Genomic DNA, 23,148 nt, shown 5'->3' with positions numbered 1-23,148 from the left:
CTCCTGACCCTTGAGCCTTAGCCTAACCCCCTGACTCTTGAGCCTTAATCTAACCCCCTGACCCACCTAAACCCGACCCTAAACCTAACCCCTTGACCCTTGACATATTATCAGTGTTAAGAACGTACCTTTAAACCTACTAGGGGGTACAGGAAGGACAGCCTGAAGGCAACCTATGGGGATGATAACAACTAATAATGGCATTTAATGGCTGATACATTCGAAGCGGGTGATCCTGAAGATCTGGCTCTCCTGTGTTGAGCCATGCATCTGTGGAGAAGCTGTTTAATTTCTCCAGTTTAAAAGGTCTCAACATTCCACTCTGCACTAAAGTGCAGACACCACACCACTCTGAGTTTGGAGGTTTCGCCCTTGGGATTACTCAGCTTCTGTTTGAGTCCGGTTAGCTTTGAAATGCACCTGGATGTTGTGTTTGGACAAAGTTTTATGGGTTGGTTTTTCGTTTCCTCCCTGTTCTGTTTAGTGGAGCGCTGCAGAATGCTTCTTGGGCAGTAAACATAACTAATCCATCCCATTGCATAACAGAGAACTGTCTGATGTATCTGACATACAGTGCTCGGAAAAGTTATTCACCTCCTTGTATGTTTCATCCTTTTTAAGTGTCAAAAAACAATCAAGTCCAATATAAGTTGGTCTTTTGTTCTTAAAAAAAAATAATAATATATATATATATATATATATATATATTTTTTTTTTTTTTCAAGAACAAATTAAAAGTAAAATCTTTTTTCTTTTGTTTTTTTTTTTACAAAGTAATGGCAATTTGGGGGGAAAAAAAGGTTTCCTTTAGGCTGCTTCACCGATCCTAAGCCAAATGGGAGAGAGAAAAAGAGAATGTGAATAATCATAGTAATACAAAAACATTAAATCTTAACTGGTTAGCCAAATGACATGTGGAAGACCTCATTGTCAGGTGCTTCTCCGCAGCCAGCCCTAGTTGCTTTCTTCACAAGTGACGTGGAGTTTTCTGTAAAGCTTAAACTGGTGAAGAACCAGACAACAGTTGTTGTATGCACAGTCTCCCAGCTCACCTGCTGAAGCTTGTAGCTCCTTCAGAGTGGTCTCAGGTGTCTTGGTGGTCTCTCTCACCTGTCTCCTTCTTGCACAGTCACTCAGTTTGTGAGAACAGCCTGCTTTTGGTAGATTTACACATCTTCCTTCCATTTCATCTGATTTCTCTTTGTCTTTAAAAAGATTTACTTTTGCCAAAAGGCCAATTTATATAGACCATACATTATATTATATAACAGCAGAAGAAGCCCTGACACATCTGCTTCCAAAGTGCCTTGTGTAAAAATAAATCTCAAATCTGCGTTTTGAAGAAAGGAATGACAAGCACTGCAGAGTAAACTATATATATTTTTTTATTTGTATACAACACATTTTTACTGTCCTTCCTATGAAGCCTAACAGCAATGTTTGCCTAAACTGGATTTGAACCGCCAACTAAATGACTTACGCATTCACAGCATCAAACTATTACAAAGAAGGATTTCATCATACTTTACTCGCAACCGGGCTGCACTTAGGATTTTATTTCCCTTTCAGTAAACAGTGGAAGCTGTCCAACTGAAATCCTAAACAAATCTTTGCACAAGTGAGGCAGAAAGATTGTCATGCAACGTGGAATCTCAATGCTTCTTGTAACTAGAAGCTAAAACAGCTGAATATTGCACCGAAGCTGAACCCCAGAACGCACTGTACAACATGAGGTTTGTAAATTTCCATGTACGCTGTATAATTTTTAAAGACGAAACATGAAGCATTATCAGATATACAGTAAATCTTTCTGTCATTTACAGCCTTCATTTAGGCTTCACGCTACGTTTTAATCTTGTTGCTACTCCTGACTGTGATGTGGAGATTTTGAACACAATGATAAGTGGAAACGACAAGTTCAGACACAAACCAGAGATTTTGAACTCAAGAGATCTGCGCTTAAATAGAAAGCTTTCAGAAAGACGCCAGTTCCTGGAATATCAACCGGTGCAGTTCTCAGAATACCGTTCCGTTAAGGATTCCTAACAGGCTGACAACACCGGGAACGCCCACTGCTTGGAAGATGACAAAACCTCATGTTTATCTCAGAAATCATACTGAAAGATTCAGAGTAAATTCTGGTGCTCAGAAGTGCAACAGGTACAATCCAGACTTTTGAAAAGTGTGATTTGACATTTTTATGCCTTACACTGTAAAACATATTTTACCAACTCCTAAATTTAGAAAAAAAATACTTTGCACATGTGCATATACTGTAGGTAAAAATAAGAAAACTTACCACAGTGTCTCAATTATTAATGCATTATTATTATTTTTTCCAGTCTAGTTTTCATCTAGAAAAATTCTGATGAATTTCAGTTCATCATTTATGACCAGGTATAGCAAACATAATATATTATAAAATAACAGACCTAATTAACTTTTTTTTAATTCACAAAACACAAAACAAGACAGTGTGGAGAAGCTTTGTGTACATATATATTTATATTTATATAGAAATACTGTATATAAATCCTACAATTTACTATTGTTTTTTTTTTAAACTGGGATCCGAGAGATTTAAAATCTTTATTTTATTGTTTGATCAGATTGTCTTGACCAAGACAGATCGCAGCTCAGATCAGGAGTAATTCCAAACGCACACATACACACACACACACACACACACACACACACACACACACACACACACACATGGTGTAATCACAAAGAAAAAGAAAAAAATTAATACTCAGGTAGATTTGCTAAAAATAAACTTCAAAAAACATCGGGGTCGTGAACTTTTTAAAATGCTGAACATAAAACGTGATTTATGTGCACCGTAGTCACAGGGCACTGCTGAGCCCTGTCATTACTGGCTCAGTCATTCCATCTATCCAGTTCCCTGGACTGAAGGTCCTCAGACCTCCCTCTCCATATTCCCACCTCCTCCTGGAGAACCATCAGCTGTTTCTAATCTATCTGAGAAAAATAAACTCCCCAACATGTTCTGCAAATCTGCCCTGAGGTGTATTCCTGATGAGACAGCCAAAAAAAATAAAAAAATAAGGGAAATATTTGTCTAGATTTGTCTTTGGGGGTGTCCAGAATTCATTCTAATCAGAAACTCAAACCTCACCGTCCTGTGGCAGGACAGTGACTCAACTCTGAGCTGTTCTTCTCAACAGTTATCTCCTGACTGTTGCTTAAGAAAATCAATTTTGGCATTTTTTTTTTCCATCCATCCGGTTTCATTGTTTTGGTTCAGTGATCAGCTTGTCTGTCTGGTTTCTACAGTTATACTTGTAGCTGCAGTTCACTGGAAATTAGCAATCCTTTTTAGCAGAGTAACAAACCTGGACATGCAGATTTTCGTCCTGACTGTAAACGCCAACGTTGCATGCTGAACATTTTCTCTATAAACGATACAAATCTAATTGGATCAGACTGTAAACTCGTAGCACTTGCTGCGTCGAGCCAAAGGGATGGCCTGGAGGAGTTTCACACCAACGTAAACCCAACTTTACCTAAGGCTTTCAAGATGATCAAGATCTCATCTTGATCACGAAGGGCCCATTTCAAATGACCCATTTCTTCAAACCCAATACCAAATGTTCCTGAAGCTTTTGAACACCTCAGGGAGCTCAGTCGTAAACCATCGCCAAGTCCACAAAACGCATCATCTGTTCAGCAGACCCTTATCCACAGTCCTGTATGATTATGAGAGTAAAAAGTACCAGTGATACACAACCAGAAACAAGTACTGCATCGCCATGACGTTTCTTTATTCATCGAGTCTCTCAAACGCCTTGATTGAGGAATAGTTTACAATAAACTATGGAAAAAAGTGTCTAAATAAGAATCAACCAGTATAGATTTACATATTGCTTATGATACTCTTGTGCTCCACAGTGTCCAGTGGCAGATACTTTGTTTCATTTCCTGTTCACTTTTCCCACCATCTTTTTCATATACCAAAGAGTTTGAGTCCTTGTAATACCTTAGAATTATCCAGGCCAAAGACATGTCTGTGCCAGAGGAGACATCATGACAGAGATCTGGGTAACTTACATTTAAACAATCTTCTCATATAGTTACCCCCAACATTCCTCAGGGGAAGAAGACTTTTCAAGACCCCATGTGAGTATGTTTATCCAGTGTACTTTTCATTTGATTTGTTTTGTATGTTTTTAAGATAATGAACTAGTTATATACTGAACTGGTAATACACTGTATATCACATTATTGTTTACGGTATATCTTAGATCCTTGTCTATTGTTTCTTTGTATACTTTATATTTTTACTATTTTTGGGCGTAACTGGGACCTTGAGTACATAATTTTGTTTCACCTCATGTACCACATGTGATGCGAATGACAATAATCTTGAATCTCAATTTGGGAAACAATAATCATGTTCCTTTGCCAGTTTGCTGGTCAAGAGCTTTCCAATTTGATCTATTCTGTAATATTTCATAAAAAAAAAGTGATGTGGACCTTGTTTTTGTGATTCAGCTGCAAGTAAAAAAACAACAAAAAAACAGCTCTGAAACAAGAAATTTAATGTTTAATACATATTTAGCTAATGAACCAAATCGTGTGTGTGTGTGTGTTTATATAAAATGCATTGTATTTTGCATAAATTAATAAGCAATATTTATGTTTGTAACCATGCCGATTCTGACTGCTCGTTTTGTTTACACTCCACATAATACTTGAAAAAATTTAAAAAGAATGGATCGAACTGTTAAGGCATGTAAAGTTGTTCCCCTTAAACAGGTTTCCAAGGAAAAAAAAAAAGTTTATATGCTTTTATCTCACCACACCCTTCTGACTGCAGCAAACTGTTCACCTGTCTGAACATTTATCAGCTCCAGATGGTGCCAAGCTGAGACATGATGTTCTCATTTTAAGCCACTTCACCATCACTGAAAGTATGCCTAGTTCTTTTTTCTTTCTTTCTATCTCTTCTTGTCCTTGCTTTAGCAGAGGTTTGGAGTCTGTTTTTTGTGGCTCGGCTAAAAGAAGTGTGAAGTCTGGACCCTGGGGCTCAGACAGTGGAGGCAGCTTTCTTCAGTCCCCATCTTTAAACAATCTTTCCAGACTATACCAGTGCAGTATTAATATTCTTAATTTATTTTAGACATCACTTCTTAGGTGTTGCATTAATACTTAAATTTGAATTGTAGTGCTCACAGTTTTATTTTGTTTTAATGACCTGCTCAGCTAATCTCAACTTGTTCAGAGCAGATAAGTTCTATGGCAGGACTTAAATCCATCACATTTGGAGACGTGCTTCGCGGAAAAGCTTGCACAATCCAAACTGAACCAAACCTATACACAATCCTTCTTCGTAAATTCACCTGACTCGAACAGTGCAGTTGTGTGTAAAGGCTGGGACTAATTATCTCAAATTTTCGTGCCTTCTGGGCTGTGGCTGTTAACTCCGTTGACAGGATTCTTAGAAACGGAGGCGTCAGCACAAGCTCTTGCAAGTAACAAGAGGCTCAAATCTTTGAAATGCACATGACGGGCATGCCTCTGCTTGATAGTAAGCCACCTGATGTTCTGTTTTGAAATGGTGCATAGTATAGAAAACCCCATGCACTGCCACAAACACCTGAAAAACAACTGAATCCAGTTTGACTTGTTTACTTTTAAACTGAACGACGTCAATGTTGCACATTTACACCGTTACCATGGCTGTAACTACTTGTTGCTTTTAATTGAAACTTTAATATTCATAGTTCATTTTGAGAATTATTAAAAGCAATTAACCATCATGCAGTGTCTCTAATCTTAAAAAGTATCAATTTAAATAACAGGTTTTATCCAACAACATGTTTTTTTTTTTTTTTCACACTCCAGGAAAACAATGTTTTTGGTCAGAAATCTACATTAAGAAAACCAATAAATACAAAAAAATGTTAAAAACTGTTTTTTAAATTTTTTATCAATTGATCATTTCAGTTTTACTGCAAGCAAAGGTTACACAACATATACAATCTTTACTGCTGTGTCAATATGAGAAATGTCAGCATTTTCCAAGCGCCTTACATTCACGCTCCGGATGTCGGTAATGATCATTCCCACCCACTGGTCCACTGGACCACTGAGTCATGATGACGAAACAGAGAGAAACTGAATCTATTGAAACTGATAGTATTGGAACACTCCACAGAAATTTCCACTCACCTTGGTTTATTGTGTAGCCCTATATAAATAAACAACTTTACTTAATTGGGTGAATTATTAGTTTTACATACTAATATATAGAACTTGCAATTAAAACAGATTTAGATTAGAGTTTCATTCCCAGACAGAAACAATGACAAGAATTTGGTTTGAATTCAAAAGATACAAATTTATTACAACACGATACAGCCTCATTAATACAAAGGTCAGGTATTTTACTCTCTATATATATTGCTGTTAACAACTGTGTCAGTGTTCTACCCACACTATCAACAGTTCATCTCCATTGAAACATCAGCTTCAGATCTATAGAATACAGATGTTGTGAGAGCGGTCTATGAATTTAAAATGTCCATTTTTCATATCTGGCTTCCACTGATTTGACCAAACCCTTTCCCAAGATCTTGAAGTCCTCCAGTATGGCTTCTACATTAGGAATGGTTTGAACTTCTTGCCCAGTCACCTTCACAGTCCTGGCAGATATCTGAGATGTCTGATGAAAAGAAACGAGTGATGAGTGTCGACATGTCGGCGTGAGGATAAAAGGTGAAGAAAACTAACAATGCGAAGACGATCGCAGAAAAGTTAAGTCCAAAATTATTTCTTTTGAGTTATTACCATTTAAAGTAATTCATAGTGGCACAGGTTTTACCTTGAAGGGTGAAGGTTCAAAAGCCTTTGGTTTCCATAAAACTGAGATCACCGTTCCTCCATAAGGATCACAGAAGAAGAGGGCCAGGTCTCTGAATGCCTCCTGCCAAAAAAAATAAAAAAAAATATGTAAATACAGTTTTCCATATTTATTTTAATACAAAACAGAACTTTTCTTAGTACATAAAAACTTTTTTTTTTATTCCATTCTTTTTTCTGTTAGAGCTTGAAATCAGCTCATACCAACTACTTGAGCCCTCAAGCCCTGTTTCAATAAAGATTTACGGTAATATTCATCTTCCTCGTTTTTTTTTTTTTTTTCCTCAGAAACTTGCTGGAAGATTTGGGTTTTGTTTTTATGCCAAATGTTCTTCCTGATGCAACAACTGATCATCAAGCTACCACAGCCCTGTGTGTGGAGCAGAGGGCTACCATCTGGGGCAGGGGTGTCCAAACATTTTCATAGGTGGGCCAGAAATGTCTAGATGAAAGGTCTCGCGGGCCAGAAACATCTGAATTAAAAGGAAAAAAATATATATTTAAAGCGTGATTTTTTTTTCTCTCTCCTCAATTTTAACAACTAGAATACTATTTTGGAGAAATATTAAAAGTTTAGTTTAAATTCTTGTAGATCCAGAACATTAGGAGACTCAAACCTAGTTTTTTTTTTCTTCTTCCAAGAATTAAAATGATTTTTTTTGGACCATTTGTTTTTCTTGTGCTTTGAAAGTTCATTTTCATTTATTTTCAAAGACTAGAGCTGGAGGATATGGCCAAAACTTTTATCACAATATATTTCTCAATTTCGGTCGATAACGATATAATTCCGATATCGATATAAAGTATATAAAAGCCTCAGAAAAACGGCACAAATAAGTTAATGATCACCTTTTATTTGTATTTAGCCTTCAAAGAAACTTGAAATCACCGTCAAATAAACATAAAACTCTCAACTTTGTCCGTATTAATGGTTTTAACTTTAAACAACATAACCCTAACACGTTTGCTGCATGTGTTTCTCTTAATACATCTGGGGGTGTTGTTTCAGGGACAAGTTGGCTCAAACTTTTATTGGGCTTCATCTTCTGACTCTCAGCTTATTCTATCGAGTGGAACAAGTTAGATGTGTTCCCACCGCTAGTTGGAATGATTATCCGTCACATTTCGCAGCGCACTGAAACCTGCAGTTTATCACATCTTACATAGCTGAACCACTTTCAAACCACCAAATGTGTCATCTGCTTTCTCTTCGCTTGTGAAAGCTTGTTCAGTCACATTCTGACGGTCATGGGCACTCATTTTGAAGTGAATACTTAACGCGCATTGGAGATTAGCCTAGCCTAGCCTGATAACGCCGTCTCCTTCTGGACTCGAGCTCTGCGTAACATCTACGTCACTACGCTCTTCCGTAGTTGTGTCGTGGCTTTATCTGTCCGGGTTGAAATTGAAGCGGCTGCGTCAACCCCAACAGAAAAAGAAATGCATCAGTGAAACGCTGTAATCGTATCGAAATATCAAAAATGTGCTTAAAACTCATATCACCGTTGATAAAAATATATCGTGACATATATTGATAATGAATTATTGCCTAGCCCTATCAGAAACAAAAACCTAAAATGAGTAAGTTCTTTAAAAAAAGGGGGGTGTAACTTCAATCACCCATTTGGACCATGGACGGCCCAAATGGGTCATCAAAGTTCTGAAAAACAGCTGACAGTCGCTAAAACAGATTCATAGAAGGTTTGAAGGGACACTGATAAAGTTGATCAACTTGTATGTCGATGACACCACTTTGTTCTTTTAAAAATGTCCAATTTCTCCCTGTCGATTATTAACTCAACTGAAATTATTTTCTTTGACAACACTTGTTCAATTTAGCCAAGTTTTATGAATAATTATCCAAAATTCTACTTTTTGGTAGGTCAGTGAAGGTTTGTTGTAGGATAAAGGAATTAATTATAGCTACATTTTTTGTATTGTACTTAACTTCGCTCATTTTGAGAAGATTATTTTCATCTTTTTTGCCGTTAAACCTAAAAATTATACTTAAAAAGTATCAGCATCAAATGTAAAGAAGGTCTACATCTGCATTAACCTCTTAGGTCTGTGGGTCAAAATTATTTAACTTATTTAATTGCAGTCGAGGGCCACACAGAATCACTCCAAGGTTCGCAAATGGCCCTCGGGCCACACGTTGGACACCCCTGATTTAGGGTGTCCTAAAGAGCAGGGGGGTTAAGGGCTTTGCTCAAGGGTATAAAGTGGGGCAAATGCAGGTGGAGGCAGGTGTGTGTGCGTTTCACCTTTCCCACCCACATTTTGACGTTAAGGTCAGGGGATTCAAACCGATTCTCCCGATCACAGGCTCGACCTCTCTAACCTCTGTGCCATCACTCCCCTCAATTCATCGTTCTCTTAGAACGCACAAGAAAACGAACAGGAAAAAGTAGAAAGAAAACGCAGCACCTTAAATATAAAGCCACGTGCACATGTGAAGAATATTTATATTTTTCAGTTGATAACTATCTTGACTCTTTACGAAGCTGCTCAACGTCGCACTCTTGTTGGCAGATGTTTAGGTAAAGACTCCTCCCATCGAAAATGAACCCTTTACAACCAAGTCTTACTCTCAGCTCTGTCAGGTAGAGGGTCACAGGGTTGTAGTCGATTACAGGCAGAGCACCTCCAGACTGGGGCGTGCCGTCAGTAATTACACCCCTGCTGAAGGTGACTGCTGGAGGGTCCACAGCTTGACTGAGAAGAGGAAGCTGCTTCGGGTTCAGATGAATCAAGACATCGTAAGCATCCAACGGAGGACGCATGATCACCTACAGAAACATGCAGACACATGCGTTATAGTGCTAGTAAAATCATAACTTACAACACATAACGGGTTAATGAATCGTGTAGTGTTGAAGGAATTAAAGCTTTAGACCCACCCTCACATCTTGTGTCTGGCTGCCATCCATCAGCTGATGTTCCAACACCTTCAGACTCTCTGCTGCCACCAACATCACACGCTGCAGCATCTGAAACCACACAATATATAAATAAATAAACAAATAAATAAATACAGATTCATAATGTAGCTTGAACAATTCTTGGTTAGAACTGAAATATATCTGTAAACAGTTGTGAAAAATCAAGGCAGCATTGCACAAGCACCTGGTAAGTTTGATGTTTGATGCACTGAACTCAGCTTATCTAAAGCCTTAGAACTGATAATCCTCACAAGCATCTTGATTTGAATCAAATGTATACAGCAACAATACCATCTTCATTTGATACATTTCATTATTCATCTCTAATCAGTTCAAGGTGGCAATTATTTCCTGTGTGGCTAAACGAAGTTAAAGAACGTGTGTCTTTGGATTTACTCAATACTTGTGATAACACACAATCAGTTATTATGTTAGTGCTTAAAACAAAGAAGACTTAAGTTAAATAAATATAAATCAGAGGTTTGCTTAAGATTGGAAACATCACTTTTTAGTTTGTCATCTTGAAAATGTAAAATCAGTCAGAATTTGAAATGTACTTAACAATGTACATTACTATGTATTTGAGATGTTGTGGCCATGAAAGCAAACAGTTCATGGTAGAGCTGAATGTCTTCATCATTATCTGCTCCCTAGTGGTCACTAAGAGGAACTGCAGAGGCAACAACAGCACAATGATCAGTTGGTGAAATTTAAATAATTCTTTATAAATACATAAAAGATGGCTGCCCATAAAACAATAATAATTATTTTACCAATCTTAAAATCATAAAAACATAGTAGATTCACCATGCTTTAAAACTACTTTCAACATAAAAATATACAAAAAACAGATTTAAATGTGGAAGCAAGGAAGCAAACGGATTTCCACTGTGCTGTTGTGTAAAATCTCAGCATCATAAATAAAAAAAATAAAAAATAAATCTAAATATACAGATAATGTCTAGAATAATACACTAAATGTACTTATTTTATCTTCATCTAAACATGTTGAAGGTAGGAACGCACGATATATATGGTACACGGTAGAAAAAAATCTGTCTTCTACCGGCTAACCTCTAATGCTGTATCTGATGTAAAAATCAGAGTTGTCAGATTTAATAGTTACTTTTTTTTAGTTGAAAACTGTGCGTAAGTGGTGTTAAAGTGTTTTCTTCAAGAGCTAAGTAGCAAAGCTACAAGCTAACTAATGCAGCCCGCTTGCCTTAGTGTTGCCGTATTCGGACACATGCGCAAAATGCTGAGTTCCATCGAAAGTTTTTTTTATTTTTCCCGTCAAAAGTTAAAGTAAGCGTTGGTCAGCTTTAGAGAAACCTGCTCTCTGATCTGTGAAAAGAACGCTGTGTTGTGTGATTTTACTGCGAGACCCTCTGGTCAAAGCCACAGAGGAAACTGGTCGCCATTTTGTGTCGGCTCTCCTTAAAGCGGAAGGAGACGCCCACTAGAGGTTTGGAGGGTGAAGTGTTTTCAGTGTAAAATGCTGCTCTGTTGCTGTTCATTTCTCAAGTGAGAACACTGGAAACTGTTGAGTTAACAACATATTATTTTGTTTAAAACATATGGCTAAAACTACATTTGATATATTTCGCACTACAAGCAAGAAGCCTAATACTTGATTTGTTTATTATTTAAAAACTCTCTGGACCTAGTAGTGGAATTTTCTTAATTGAGATTATTTTGTGGTATAGTAGTTTTCACAATAAATGATGGCAAAAGGACAATGTATGCTTTTTTTTTTTTTTTTTAAAGTCCTATTGCAAGTTTTATACAAAAAACATATTGTGATATATATCGTTATCACCATCCTTCACAATGCATATCGTGATATGAATTTTATGCCATATTGCACATCCCTAGTTGAAGGAGCATGTACCGTAGCTCCTTCAGAAAATAATGTTATTGAAATTTATGATCTTTTAAATTCAATTAAATGTCTACACGTATTAAGCAACCTATCACAGAGATGCTGTTTTACATCATCAATTCAACTGTACTACTGGTTTGTATGGGAGGGGTTTTTGCTTAATATTTCCTAACACATTTGAGAACACAGGACAAATACTACATACTTGCAGGCTTTAGATATTAACATTAAAAATAAGTAATTGAAGGTTTCATCATACCTTAAAAAAAACAACGAGTGAGTGTTTGCCTGGTATTTTCTGTGATCCTCTTTTAGACGAGCCGTACTGCAGGTAAAGCCACTGCAGGCTAACAAACAGTCATGTGTAACGCAGGGAGCCCCATACACAAGGCCAAAGTGAAGCAGAGACTGTGACGTCTCCATTAAGACGTCACACACTACAAATATCCTGCTACTCTTATAAAGGAGGATGTTTAGAGAGTCTCACTACTTTAAAGCTGCGCTTGTTGGAAGATCAGGGAAGGCGAGCACAGGAAACTTATCTGGGTCAGCCTAGCACCATGACCGCGTGGTGCGCATTTCTCTTTTGTGCACAACTGTTTGCTACGGGATTTTTTCACAGCTACGCTCACACTCAAACAGAGGAATACAAAACTCAATATTCAACTTATTTCACTGCGACAGAGGACAGCAACGAAAAGCAACTGGTGAGTTGCACCTGATGGTCAACAACAACAACCTGCGCCGTTAATTAAACTAAATGTGTCCGTTAGATTCACCATCTTAGGAGTTTTAATTGATTTTTTTTTTTTTTTGTGTGCCAAAAATGCATTTTAATTTCCCAGATCAATGACTTGCACCAGGTTTTGGAAAGACTTCAGAACGGTCAATTTCCAGCTCTAAGAAAAAAACATGGCTACCTGCCGGCGGTGAGCAACGCATCTATCTGAAATATCTGAGTATTTATTGATTTATGCAGGAAAAAAAATAGCAATTGTTACACAAATAAATCATAATGGTATGCTTTCTTTCTTTTTAGTGTGATCCAGGGGAACAGTGCGCATTAAGAAAAGGCTCCCGGATTGGAAAATTATGTGACTGCTCTCTGCCGAGGACATGCAATTCTTTTCTGCACCGCTGTTTATAATCCTCATTGTGAAGAAGTTATCGAACACAACAAAACACTTTATTGCCTACAAATCCCATTTTTCCTTATTTAATGCTTAATACTCAATGTAGTGCTGTTGTATTGAGTTCTAATATATTAAATGTGTTGCTTTTTGTGTCATAACCTGTATGCTTGGAGCTCGTCTGGTCCACAAAGACGTTTTTTTGTCTTTAGGCGTTGCTATAAACATGACGGGCAGAGAGTCCCTCGACGCCATGAAGTCATTCTTGATCTCTGTGTAGTCGGCAGCTACACGTGACAGAGGTAAACAATTAAACTTGGCATGAAAAAGCAAAACATGAGGGCAGGATGTTAAAGTATGTCAAAGGAGCAGGAGGTCGGCGGGGGGATTTGTTTGTGGAAGCACTTGCCTGTGAGCAGGTTGTTGTAGTTGACTACCAGCGGGTTGTTCCTCCAGTCAAAGCACGAGAGCAGATGAAGGAAACGCAGGAAGCCCACCTGAGGAGAGCTGGGACAAAACAAGAGACGTTCATTCACATGACCTGCTGAGCAAAACAAAGCGTCTGGGGAAAACGTGATTTCCGCTAATTAATAAAAATTTAGAATTACCTAGAAGGAGTGAAGGGGGCAGGCTGAAGGAAGAGCGATGCCACGAGAAGATCCGCTGTGTCCTCTGTGATGTCGTCACTGAAGAGCTGAGCCGCCAACCAGCGCTTTGCTAAGCGGCAAACTGCTCCAAAACATGGATGCTGCTGCTGGAGACTAACACGAATAAGATTACCGGTAAATGTGAGATAGACAGAAGAACATTAGAAGTCTGCTTTTTTCATGGAGGCACCATGTTGTTGTCTTTACCCGTGCAATGTGCTGGTAAGTAGAGGTTTGTGAATAGTGACCATCTCCAGAGCCTGAGCCTCCTCGTTGTCCCTCACCACCAGCAGCCCCTCTGTATTCACACTCTCCCGCAAGACCTGAGGCTCACGATGGTACGCCACCTGGATTCGAAACACCAAACCGTCCTGAAAGCAAAAGGAGACAGAAGCAAATATTCTCAAACAAATGATACTGACTTACAAAATATAAACCGTCTTTAACATTACACCTAAAAAAAATATACCTTCCAGACATCCAGGTGGGTGGGACAAGGATTGCACGTGTAATTATGGTGCTTCTTGAGTAACTCTGCCAGGCGAATATGAAAGCCAGCTCGAATGTGGCGGATAGCGAGGCGGTCGTGAGGCCACTTTCCACTTCCCTCCATATGACAAATCACTACAAGAACAAATAAAAATATAATACAAACACGATTAATAACTTCTAACATTCTATCTGTCCTGTCACAGAACATGTCAGAACACTCATCGCTGCCAAATCAGAACCTAAATCACCAATGATAACAATCCTGTCAGACCCAGACATAACAAGGGTTTAATAATGGTAGAAAGAGTTAAGAGCCGTTTCTAAAGGTGTGGCGCCGACCTGTGATAGGAGTTATATAACGTGGACAGGGCTTGTTTTGCTTTGGCACCAGTGATCTCGAAGTCTTTTCTCTGTCAAAGAAGGAGTAGTCCAGCTTCTGTGGCTCGGGGGGGAAAACCTGAAAAACACAGTCAAAAATGCTGCACACCAAATCTACATACAGCTTTAAATCTTGCAGGTCTACAGCACACCTTCAGCACCACCACGAGCTGTAGCAGCTAACTCCCATGAGCTTTTACCTGCGTGTATCGAAGAGCAGAGTGGGCTCCCTGCACTGCAGTGATGGCAAGAGGCAGATCTTCCAGCTTCCATAACTTCCTGCTCAGGTCATCGTACGACTGAACCACCACCAAGCTCTGCTCTTCTCCAGTACCAGGCACCTGAAGATCAGGACAGGTGAAATGTTGAGTTACAACTAAAAATTTAAACTGGGTACTTTTGATAATACAGAAAATACTACGTTTTTTTACTCGATATTAATGGAACTACAAAAATTTATTCCAGAAAATGTACTTTTCCCCCCTCTTCTTCAAGTTCTTTTAAACATGGTCAGTTCACGTAAACTGTAAGTATTTATGTTCTTTTTGTTTTTTTAAGCCCTTGGTGGAGCTGGAGAATAACTTTAAATACAGCAAGAGACATCAGGTAATATAATCACATTTTATGTACACAAGTAGAAACGCAAGAGGCACATGTAGTAGTTGATACAAACACAGACCTTTTGACATCGTCTCATATAGATGAACAATACTTTTACTGGCTTTCTGATGAAATCAGCCAAACAAATTTAATGAAACTTTTTTTAATGTCACCAAAAGTGATTTTAAAGTCCTTTTTGACGTAACTGACAATCAACATATAAACTATTTCACAATTTTTTGTTTTGTTTTACAGAAGACAAAGTTTTAATACTCAATATTTACTTTTCAATTCAAACTTATTTAAACAAGCATCACCATGTTTATTATCATTATTATTTATATTTTATTAAGGACAACAATGTGCACAAGTGAAAAATGAAATCAGAGACCATGAATTCGTAGTTTAACTTGGATAACGTCCATCAAATGGAAGTGATAGCAGATAAAACATGATCAAAGTGTAAATTCTGGACAGGAGCAGGAAGTGTCGGGGACATGGACGACTGCCTCACACGTCACTTACCAAGTCCTACTTCAGCACTGAATGTGACTTATATAAGTTTGGTGCAGACAGAGTTTGTACTAAAATCCACACTTTAAATTACATAAAATGAAGGTGGTGCATTGGATCTGTAGCTCTTCATGACAGTGCAGTGTTTGCTCCTCTACTTTATAGTCACAAGTAAATCAATAAAAATGCATAATGCAACATGTTTTTTTCTCGACATGGCCCTCACGGGGCTCCGCAGTTTATTGGTTCTTTATGTTGTGGTTAACTAAAGTTTTACACTCAGTTAAAAGTTAACGTGCGTCATCATCAATCCGTTGCTGTTTAACACTCCGGCCGGGTGGTGGCACAGACCAGACATCACCTCACCTCGTTCATTTTGCTAACATCCCATGTACAACTGAGAGTTACAGATATTTCACATAAACTATGAATGCTTGAAACTCTCATGATGAAAACGTGAGTTTTTGTAAAAAAAAAAAAAAAAAAAGTTAAGAACTGGGACATTTATTTAAATGGAATATTGTGCACACAAATATTTGTGTTTTAGTGCTAATAAAGTTTAATCTAAGAACTAAAGCAGCACAAACAGCAAATCAAACTGACACTTAAACAGGGTGTGCGTGCTCCCGCAGCAGCTAAACGATTTCCAGGACAAAACCGGTTCACCTTTCCACATGTCGACCTCTTTGGCTTTTTTCCTGCAAAATCCTTCACCTTCTTGACCATCACAGGCTGCAGCCATGCTCCAAATTCCTCTTTTCCCTGCTATTTTAACTGGGGTTTGCATTGACCCAATTAATTTGTGCTCCTAAAGTTTTCCTGCCTTTACTCAAACGTGCAATCTTTTGACAGCTGAGCACTAACCCACCAGAAACAATAAAAAAAACAACAACAAAAAACTGAGTAGCAAGTAGGAAATGCATAGTAGAAAAATGAAAAGGTATTTAACATACTTGTGAGTGACCATGATAGCAAAGATCCTTATGTTACCAAAATAAAATATTAAAATGCAAGCATTCCTCATTTATTTTCCTTTTTAAGAATATTTCATTGCTTTACGCTGCATTTTGGTCCTGTGTTCCCCTACCCATTCACCTCATTTTGAAAGTAATAAAAATAAGCAAAACTGGAATCATAATTACGCAGAAACGTTTACCTCGCTTCCTGTTTTGATGACGTCATCAATCATCGCTCCAACATATCGCACACAGGACTTGGGGATATCTGCGTGACTGACAAAGTAAATAAAATAAAATTAAAACAAAGTTTCTAAATAAATAAAAAAATTCAATATAATTTCATCTCTTTTATTTTTTATTCGTTTTAATGATTAATGATAGGCATAAACTGCGGCTACTAAGACATAAAACCGTGAAGCACGATGTGAAGAGACGGGGCTCCGTGTGGACATTCTTCCACCCACTAAGTACAGACCAAGGACTTGTTGAGCTCTTCGATGGTCAGATCTCTGGAAGTTCTGCTAAGGTGAAATACGTACAGCTGAAGTAAGTGTGTGATGATCTGTTTAGGGACGAGCCGCTTCTGCCACATGCTCTTTCCATCCCACAGCACAGCCTCGGTGATGGCGCCGTCCTGGAAACGACGCAGCTCGGAGCGAGGGCCCCACAGTTGTCGAAACTCAGCTGCCTAGCAACGATACGGCACATTTTTTAAATACAAGCATGCTAACACATGCAAAACAGAAACGAGTTAAACATGGCAAACAACAAAAAATTAGCTTGAGTAAAAATTACCAGTTTGCAAACTAATTTCTGTATTAAAAAAAAAACTGTAAAATGTTTAATTTTTACCACCAGACTTATATAGGAATAAATATGAAAAACACTTTTTTTTCTAAATTTGGAATACATGTTAGTCAATTTGAAAATAGACATGACGTAAAACGTCATTCCTAATTAATGTAAATAGATTTAGCATCCCATAATCCCATGGGATTAGCATCCCATTCCATGATGAAGCAAATGGAATGCTACAGACTTTTGTGACACAGTAGTCTCTCACTACTTCGTGGTTCAACTTTTGCGGTTTTTCAAAGTAAGATTGTACACGATAAAAATAAAAGATTGTACACGACACACAATTGACAACTTTCATATTACATGACTGGGACCGTACAGGATACAGTAAAAAGTTAATGGAAAAATATATATACTTCAGACAGGCGATGCCATTTTGTAGTTCTCTCAATAAGCCTACACTGCATCACCACTCAAAAGGACTACATTTCCCAGAATCCCCAACAGTGCTTCCAGCCATTGCCTTCTGCTGAAATGGAGGGAAAGTTTTTATCTGATCCAAAAAAGTTTGGTCTTTATTCATAGTGACTTTGGCGCGGAGCAGATGCAGAGAGCCGTACAGAATCCATTGGGAATTGGACACTATTGTGTGGTTTTGTTTGCAGTACGTAGCTACTGTGCAGTACATGTATGTATGTTGTTAAAATGAAGTAGGTTTAAGAGGTTAGAGCATTGTAAGAGTGTGGGAAGGGTTTCTAAAGCCTTGATATAGATATAAGTACTAAAATAAATATAGCGTTTCAACTTCGCGGTTTTTCACCTATTGGGGGGTCCGGAACGTAACCCCCATGATAAACAAGGGACTACTATAACTACAACAAAAAAAATAAACGTGCTTCATTACGTTTATCATTTTTAAACTACTGACTGAGGGTGAATTTGAAGCCATCTAAACTCCTCCCAACCTGAAATAAAGAGCCATGATCACTTGTAATAAACAGTAAGGTGATGTTACCTTGGGGTTATCTGCAGGGGGTCCTCTTTCCAGGACAGAAGATGACAGCTCTGGTCTTAAGAGCAAACCAAAGGAGAGGGGAGGATGAGCTTTGTATTTTGGGGCTTCACTCTCTACAGACCACTGTAAGGAAAAAGTTTTAAAACTGTTGTATTAAATATATACTATTTTAGAAACGTGCAAGAAAGTATTTTTAGAGCATGATACCTCAAGGTCAGGTGAGAGAGAGTGGGTGAGGAGGTGAATCCTTTGGCCCAGTCCTTGCTGGAGCAGAGACAGAATAAAAGGTAGTGCAGTCTGGATATAATTTCCGCTGCGATCCATCAACTTGCTCAGCAGATTCTGTTTTTTACAGCTGGACTGAAGCTTTACCAAGTCACACAACCTGTGTGAGAGTGGAAAAATAAACACAAGTGTGAGGACTTGGTTGAGTTAAACTTACTGTTGTGATTTCATCTGGCTGTATGGTTCAGTCTCCAGCACACTGTTTAACAGCTGACATTACTATACATTAACAATGAGTTCAGCATATACAGTAGGTTTGGATGTATTTGAAGTGTTAGACACAAACATACTGGAAGACATGGTCACTTGTCCTTATCATGGGTTTGGGGGTCATAAGGAGGCAGTGGAACCCATCTACTGTGGGGTTGTCCCAGAATTCCAATGACAGCGATGCCTCATGCTGCAACTGAGGGTCAAAAATGATAACGGGTCAATCTCACTGGGCAAATATTGTATCCACGTGCAACCATGTTTATGCTACTTGCCTGTTTGTAGGTACAAGCAGTCATTTCAGCACACATGTTAAGATGTCCTGAAGGGTCCACAAACACAACCTGAAAAGCACTGTGGAAGTCCACAAGAGATGGCTGCAGGGAAAAGGAAAAAACATTCAAACATCGTGAATAAAAAGTAGGAAAATAATTGATGCACACGATGAGACAATTGATCACTTACGGCTGTAGAGTCCGGATTTTTGGCCAAGCTGATTCCATTCACAGTCAGGTCTGTAGAAGCTAAAAGTCAAGAAGTTGGGAATGTCACAAAATATTCCAATGAGTGAAATGTTAAATTTAATGATCAGATATAAAATATAAGTTCAGTGATTTTTTTTTTTACTTTCTTACCCAAGAAATTCAAGCAATTCCGAAGCAGCTGATAGGCTGTCATGGTGTTACTGATCCTGTGAGTGATCAGCAGATAGGCCAAGAGCATTGAGGCCAGGAATCCATTAAAACAGCCAGTGCCCTAAAAGGTAAAAATGCAGATGTGACAAACAAAAAAAAACAAACAAACAAAAATATAATAAATAAATAAAAGAGGATAAGTTAGCTTTTGCAGGCTTCCTACCTGGTCGAGCTCTCTTTGACGAAGCCAGACTTTTACCAAAGCCACTCCATCAGAGAAAGCTGAGCACTGGGAGCTGACAGCAGAAAGAAACTGGAGGTGAGCCCTGGGCAGTAAGTCCGCCAGAACAGAGGTGTTGTAGTGTGGAGTGGGAGGTTCACTACGCTCTGAAACAATGCAAATGACATTTGAATTGAACCGGGCTGTTCAGAAGCATAAACGTTACGTAAGAGTTTAACAAAATCTTGGAAACCCCTGAATGATAAATAATAAAATTAAGTATTCTTGCATCAAACGAACCAGAAACTAGAAAATGGTAAACATCTGATTCAGAAACTGGGATGTACTCATTTTAACTACCTGTTTATTAACCTCAGTTAACCATCTTACCAGCGTGGGATGTTTGCAGTCCAATGTACCACTCTGTCCTAACATTATTCCTGTTAGGGTGGAAACGACTGGGTTTGAAGAACCCAGGAGGTGGGCAGACATGAAGACAGACTGTGAACCTTGAGGAGTCTTTACCTAAATGATAAGTCACAAGAAACCCAACTCACTAAGAAATCACGACATGAGGAATTCCAAACAATGAGCCACATACAGCTAAAATGTGAAGAAATTTTGTTCAGTGTGCCATAAAATTAAGTTCAAATACCCGGTGGAGTCAGCAGCAGAACAGGTTGAAGCCTGTTTCCAAGGAGACAGGAGAAGCGCATTGTCCCGATGTCAGGGGAGGACTTCAGATGCTGGGCAAGCCCTGCTAAGTAGAGAGCCCTTTTCCTCGGATACCTCTGGTTTAAAAAGTCTGTGTGCTGGAGGACCTCCTGATGGCACAAAGAACATTAGTTTATGTTCCTTCACACTGCAGTCAACAAATGACAACATTGAACTTCTCTGTATGGCTTCAGGTGATGACTTACAGCTGGGATTGTAACAGCCAGGTCCACTTTAATGTTTGGTTTGATGCAGGTGCCCAGCGGGTAGCTCCCAACCAGATCAATGGAGGCTGGAGGTGCCATGTGGAATTTACCCTTTGTTGTTTTGGGCGTCAGAAGAAAAGGCACTTTAACTGCACCAGACAGCCAAGACAGGTCATTTACCTGCGCACAAGAGAATACTTTGCAATAGCTGTGGCTAAATGGGCAGAGGTAGTAAAATAAAAAGGTGATTTTGTGTCGAATGGTGATGTTTTGCTTACTAGTCAGAGCAGTACACACCTCAACTATTGGTGACACCGGCACGTTCTGCAGCAGCTTGGTCAGGGTCTGAATGAAGACATTGATTTGCTGGTTCCTGCGATCACTAAGGACAACCTCTTTCAGCAGTTCGTCCATCTGTTAAATCGACAGAAGACATCACGTTGTATTAGACGTGTGCAAGAGTGTTGCTTTTGTGTTTTCATCTGAGCAGTCTCACCTGCATTTTCAGGAGGCTGCAGTGGAACAGATTATCTGTCTCTTTCAGCTGGTTCAGCTCCTCTGCTGTCGGAGGTCTATACAGATCATTTCTGGAAAGTTTCACCGGATGATAGACCACCTCCTCCTCCTCAGGTCTGTGCCTTTTGCCTTTAACTGGGGGCTCATTTTCCTCCTCCTTCTCATCATGATGGGAGAAATCAAAAACATTCATCTGTAAAAATACAACAGCAGCCAAACTGTACACTAACTTGGAGTTGTACAACAATAAGTAGAATAAACATCATCAAATATGTCACATTAATAAATCGCTAATTTCTGTATTTTTTTTTTTTTTACTGTCTATTTTCATCCAAGTAAGTTTTACCCAAAATGCAACACATGAAAAGCATGTATGCACTCACCATTCTGCATGCTAGCCTTACAAACCTGTTAAAAAGATATTAATCAATCATAAAGCTCTTACCTTTTCTGGTTCCTCTACAACTGTATGCTTCTTCTTCATATTTCAACCCGTTTTCAGCTAAAGACAAACCTACTAGCTTAAAAGTAAAGGTTTACAATGCTTCACTTCGTTAATGTCACACATGTGCTAAAGGCTAACTAACGTGCTAGCAACAACTTATTTCTGATTTGCTCAGAAGTAGGAAGCTGAAATATGATTGGCTTATGTGTACAAGCCCCGCCTACTAAATCAAGATAGGTTGCATAAGCAGAAGCCAGCTCGTATGCGTGTATGAGCGGCTGCCAGCATCTTCTTCATGTATTAACCCGTTTTCAGCTAAATATAAAACTATTAGCTTAAAATCAACGCTTTACAATACTTCCTTTCGTTACCGTCTCACATGTACGACATGTGCCAAAGGCTAACTAAACCACTAGCAGCAAATTATTTCTGATTTGCTCAGAAGCAGTAAAGCTTCTTCTTCGGTTTCTTTTGGCGGTTGGCATTCACATGTTTTGAAGCATTACCGCCACCTGCTGGTTTGGATTGTAAAATGACGCTCAAAAAAATATCCATAAGGGTATTGAGCATGGACTGTTGTATCCATAAGAATGCATAAATAAATAACACTTATATTATTTTTAAATAACTGAATCCATTTCAGGTATCTCAGCAAGATGCCGGTACTTGCAGATCTTGAATTCCTTTGTAACAACTGTACAGGGTCGAATCTGACTTTTATTCCAGTGAGTCTAATCATGCCTTCTTTCATGATCATTTCTTGCAGATCATTAGCACATGTTCTCATCTTCCCCACAGTAGTCACATTTACCAGTGTTATGTTTCCCTATCGTCCAGCTGTGTGCCCAAATCTGAGTCGTGATATGACCGTTTCCTCCCTTCTGTTTCTTTCAGCTCTTCTCATTTCTCCTGCTTTTCGTTGAATTCTGTAAAACCATCGACCTTTTGTTTCTTCTTCCCATTGCTTTTGCCATTTTCTATTTCTACTGATATGATCTGCTATTTCATTTCCTCTTATTCCTATGTGAGCTGGTATCCATAAAAATGTAACAGTTAACCCCATCATCTTAATTCCGATTAACGTTTGCTGTATTTCTGTCAGTATGTCTGGTCTGCTTTCTGAACAACTATTTTTTTATACTAATTAATGATGAACAGGAATCTGAGCACATGATTGATCTGAGTGGTTGATTATCTTCTATCCATTGAACTGCCAGTAATATTGCAACCATTTCTCCTGTGTATACTGATAATTTGTTGTTTAATCTCTTCCCTACTTTAACTCCAAACTCTGGAATAATGAATGAGAATGCAGGGCTTAGGAGTAATTGAACCAATGGAGGAGCCCAGAAAATGGGTGTCCAACATGGCTACCACACACAAAAAAGACACTGGTGATATTTGTATCTGTATAGACCCGATGAATTTAAATAAAGCATTAATACGACCCCATCATCCTATGCACACAGTGGCAGCCCAGATGTCAGGAGCAACTGTTTTCTCTCTTCTGGACACAAAGAGCTCCTTCTGGCAAATCAAACTGGATGACAAGACCAGCAAGATGCTCAGTCCATTAACACAAAACCAAGTGAGGTTGTGAACACAAAAAGGACATGACAAGATTGGAGTTGTACTTCAGAGATGTGCGGAGCTCTGCTCTTATATAGTGGAGTAGG

At 38.6% G+C, this 23,148-nt stretch overlaps 1 protein-coding gene across 1 annotated transcript; it reads right to left on the bottom strand.

Moving 5' to 3' along the window:
* Positions 1–6,387: 6,387 nt before the first annotated feature.
* On the bottom strand, positions 6,388–21,622 carry nol6 (nucleolar protein 6 (RNA-associated)). The gene is made up of 26 exons (XM_037680487.1): positions 21,473–21,622; positions 21,008–21,184; positions 20,809–20,925; positions 20,512–20,691; positions 20,247–20,415; positions 19,982–20,116; positions 19,595–19,758; positions 19,372–19,492; positions 19,202–19,260; positions 19,012–19,113; positions 18,817–18,932; positions 18,449–18,626; positions 18,242–18,364; positions 16,968–17,116; positions 16,626–16,701; positions 14,557–14,697; positions 14,318–14,435; positions 13,956–14,110; positions 13,694–13,857; positions 13,448–13,600; positions 13,249–13,346; positions 13,002–13,126; positions 9,786–9,875; positions 9,474–9,674; positions 6,848–6,949; positions 6,388–6,688 (listed from the first exon to the last, which is right to left on the bottom strand). Exons 1-26 carry the CDS (start codon positions 21,509–21,511, stop codon positions 6,539–6,541), a joined length of 3,402 nt encoding a protein of 1,133 aa, XP_037536415.1. The 5' UTR covers positions 21,512–21,622; the 3' UTR covers positions 6,388–6,538.
* Positions 21,623–23,148: the final 1,526 nt, after the last annotated feature.

Source organism: Nematolebias whitei, chromosome 8 (assembly GCF_014905685.2).
Source record: "Nematolebias whitei isolate Nwh7 chromosome 8, NemWhi1, whole genome shotgun sequence".
Lineage (NCBI taxonomy): Eukaryota > Metazoa > Chordata > Actinopteri > Cyprinodontiformes > Rivulidae > Nematolebias > Nematolebias whitei.
The sequence above is the reverse complement of the archived record's forward strand: the minus strand, read 5'-3'. Positions and strand labels throughout refer to the sequence as shown.